This window comes from Octopus bimaculoides, chromosome 26 (genome assembly GCF_001194135.2).
Source record: "Octopus bimaculoides isolate UCB-OBI-ISO-001 chromosome 26, ASM119413v2, whole genome shotgun sequence".
Lineage (NCBI taxonomy): Eukaryota > Metazoa > Mollusca > Cephalopoda > Octopoda > Octopodidae > Octopus > Octopus bimaculoides.
In genome coordinates this window covers 26,440,423-26,444,377 of record NC_069006.1, presented here as the reverse complement: position 1 = coordinate 26,444,377, position 3,955 = coordinate 26,440,423, and the positions used below count along the sequence as shown (strand labels likewise).

General features: G+C 40.6%; 1 protein-coding gene across 1 annotated transcript in view; it reads right to left on the bottom strand.

The window, feature by feature from the left end:
- Window positions 1–3,827, bottom strand: part of LOC106882118 (uncharacterized) — a 27,860-nt gene extending 24,033 nt beyond the window's left edge. Inside the window, exons 1-4 of the mRNA XM_052976949.1 lie at window positions 3,755–3,827; window positions 3,410–3,566; window positions 2,286–2,632; window positions 1,418–1,513 (exon numbers count right to left, since the gene is read on the bottom strand). Of these exons, the coding sequence (XP_052832909.1) occupies window positions 1,418–1,513; window positions 2,286–2,632; window positions 3,410–3,566; window positions 3,755–3,827 (673 nt within the window). The remainder of the gene's footprint in view (window positions 1–1,417; window positions 1,514–2,285; window positions 2,633–3,409; window positions 3,567–3,754) is intronic.
- Window positions 3,828–3,955: the final 128 nt, after the last annotated feature.

Below are 3,955 nucleotides of genomic sequence, written 5' to 3'. Positions count from 1 at the left end.
GCTTCAAGGTGGTGCCCCAGCATGGCCACAATCCAGTCACTGAAACAAGTAATGAATAAAAGATGTGTGTGTGTGTGTGTGTGTGTGTGTGTGTGTGTGTGTGTGTATTTAGGTGCAGGCATGGCTGTGTGGTGAGTAGCTTGCTTCCCAACCACATGGTTCCGGGTTCAGTCCCACTGAGTGACACCCTGAGCCTTGTGAGTGGATTTGGTAGACAGAAACTGGAAGAAGCCTGTCGTATCTATATATATACACATATACACACACATATATATACACACATACAAACACATATGTACACACAAAGGCATACATACACACACACTCACACACACAACTATACACACAAGGGCGTGCACATGCACACATACACACACACATAAGCAGAGACACACAGACGTGAGTGAGGAAAAGGAGTGAATTGAAACAGGAAATATTTGATGCAGAGGATTGGATGTAAGTTGAGTCACATGTCACCATGGTTTGTTGGGACAGTCACCATGACAACAAGGTGGACTGCTCACTCACTCACTCAGCACCCCACCACCACTACCGCCACTACAACCACCACCTCCACCACGTGGTGGTGGTGGTGGTGGTGGTGTCAATTTCCTCTCAAGTATTTACTCAATTCATGGTTTTGTTGTTGCTATTGTTGTCCTAATAACAGCAGTGGCAGTGGGGGGGGGGGTGAAAGTGAGAACAACAACATCAAGGACAAAACAACAAACAAACAAACATGGCTGAATGTAATCAATAATTAATAATCCTCTTTTCATCAGAAACATCAATAATGATAATAATAATAATAATAATAATAATGATGATAATAATAATAATAATAATAATGATAATAATGTAATAATAATAATAATAATAATAATAATAATAATAACAATGATAATAATGATAATAATGATAACAGTGACGATGATGCAATAAAAACAACGAAAAAGACAATGGCACCAAAGATAGAAACTATTGGCTACAATAAAGGTAGAAATAGGGATGGTGGTGGTGGGGATTGTGGTAGTGGCATTCGTGGTGGTGGTGGTGGTGGTGGTGGTGGTAGTTATAGTAATCACAGCAATAAACAAATTATAAATGCTAGAATTAATAACAATAAAGTCGTCAACATTATTACTATAAGAAATATCAGTTGTAATAATATTAATAATAATTATAATAATAACAATGGTTTCAAATTTTGCCACAAGGCCAGCAATTTTGCAGGAGGGGCAGTTGATTACATTGACCGTAGTACTGAAATGGTGCTTAATTGACCCCGAAAGGATGAAAGGCAATAAGCATTTGTGGGTGTGCATGTGTGTGTGTGTGTGTGTACAAGGAAGGAGCCCCAACAGTGGTGCCTAGAGTGAAGGGTTCTTTCTAAGCTCTATCTACTTTCACTTTCCTGCCTTCCTTATTTGCGTAAGGGCGTCGGTCATCTCTCGTTGGTAAGCAGAGAGTTGTGTGATACTCATGATCCACTTACGGTGCAGGTATTCGGGGCCTGGAAAGTAAACAAGACCATAAAACAACATCAACTGGTGCTCCTAAAACAGGGTCACACTGTTAACCCTTTTGATTACAACCCATCTGAAACAGCCCCTGCTTCTATGATGTTTTCAAATAATCTCAAGCAAAACCTTCGTTTAGGATTTCAGACTAATTAATGTTCAAAACACTTGATTCGTCAAGAAAAAGTTATTCTTACAAACCTGTCGTTTTTTTTATCTTTTAGTTATTTCAGTCATTAGTCTATGGTCATACTGGAGCACTGCCTTGAAGAGGTTTTAGTGGAATAAATTCATCTTAGCACTTGCACCTTGGGCAAGTATCTTCTTCTATAGCCTCAGACCAACCAAAACCTTGTTAGTGGAGTGGGTAGATGGAAACTGAAAGAAGCCCATCGTATGCATACATAACTATGTATGGATGGATGTATCTATCTATCTACCTGTCTGTCTGTTTGTCCGTCTGTATGTATGTGTGTATGTGTGCGTGTGTGCACGTCTTTGTGTCTGCATTTTTCCTCTGCCACCATTTGACAACTGGTGTTGGTGTGTTTATGTCCCTGTAACCTAGCAGTTCAGTAAAAGAGACCGATAACATAAGCACCAGGCTTTAAAAAAAAAGACAAAATGTAAGTCCTGGAGTCAATTTGTTTGACCCAAGAAAATGTCTTTCAGGCAGTGCCCCAGTATGGCCACAGTCTAAAGATTGAAACAAGTAAAAAGACTAAAAGAACAAAAGCAAACAAACAAACAAAAGCAGTCACTCACCAGAGTTGTCGTCCGTGTGTTCTGATTTCTCCGACATCATGGCATATATTTCCCTGCGGGTGGCCAGCTGGGGCCTCGCAGGCAACTGGGGGGGTAAACTCCACAGCAGACGGTTGCCATTCTTGCGACCACCCTCTAACCTGATCGGTTCTGATGTGACGGCCTTTCGTGGCGGCAACGGCGGTCGGTTCGTCGATGGGGAGACAGCAGCTTCTTCTGAGGAGGCATCGTCATGGTTACCACACTCGATCACTTCAACAATCGGCTCGACAGCATGGTTGCTCTCTTCCGAAGTCTGGGTGACCGGAATTTCATACAAATCAGAATCTTCGTTATCGGAAGTTTCCCTTTAAAAAATAAATAAACAAAAGATAAAAATGAATTAAAAAAAAATCTTAAATGAAGATTTGACTGGTTCATGGAATGATATTTTGGCTGTTACTTAACCCCAGGTCAATTATTTTAACTCCTAAGACACCTGGCAAAACCAGAAAATATAAATAAAAGAATTTGGCAGTTAATGGATTAAGGTTTTACTGAGACTGAACAACCTCTAAAGGGTCACTTACCTTGCAAAAAATAAGACCCCAATCCATCTCAAATCACACCCAAAAAAAAGGGACACGGTAAACATCATAATTTAATATCTGCTTTCCATGCTGGCATGGGTTGGATGGTTTGATAGGAGCTGGCAAGTCAGAAGACTGCACCAAGTTCCATTTGTCTGTTTTGGCAGGGTTTCTATGGCTGGATGCCCCCTCCTAACACCAATCACTTGACAAAGTGGACTGAGTGCTTTTTCTGTGGCACCAGCACTGACAGGGTCACCAGGTACCTAGCAAGACAGAAATCCCTTCAAATGGGGAGGGGAGGAGTAGTATTGAGAGGACGTGGCTTTGTGCCAGTTGAGAGATTTCAGGTATAGAAGGGACAGCGATTGGTGTCTTGGTGTAGAGTGGAACCTTCCATGATCATAGGTCTGCTCAACCAGTGCTGCTGGCCTGTGGCTCAACACCAATAACTATCACCACCACCACCACCACCACCACTACTACTACTACTACTACTACTACTACTACTACTACTACTACTACTACTACTACTACTACAGTGGGAAAACTTACCCAACATGACTTGGGTCGATGTCATCATAAAGTTTCGTTCCATCCTGCAAAAAGAAACAGAAAGATACAAAGTTATCATCATCATCATCATCATCATCATCATCACGACCATCCCCATTATTTACATCAGCATCAATAAGAAAAGATGTGCCAGGCACTGTTTTGGTTCTCCTTAAAGGATTTCCTATACAAACATACACACACACACACACACACACATTACATATATATATATATATATATATAGTAGAGATACAATTGCATCTGATGATGTATTGTAAGAGGTATATACAATTGCAGTGGTTGGGTTGGTTTATCAGTAAGACTCAACCGACCAAAACTCACACCTGTGACTCAAACAAAAGTCTCCTTGGCATATCTTACTTAAACGACATATATAACAATTATATTTCCCCATTTCCCAGAAAAACTTATCTCTCTCTCCCACTTGTTTACTCTAACAACTCCGCAATTATATTTCAATCATAAATTCCATGCTCCAAACTGATACCACATGCCTTTGCTTTCACATTCTTTCTTACTTAC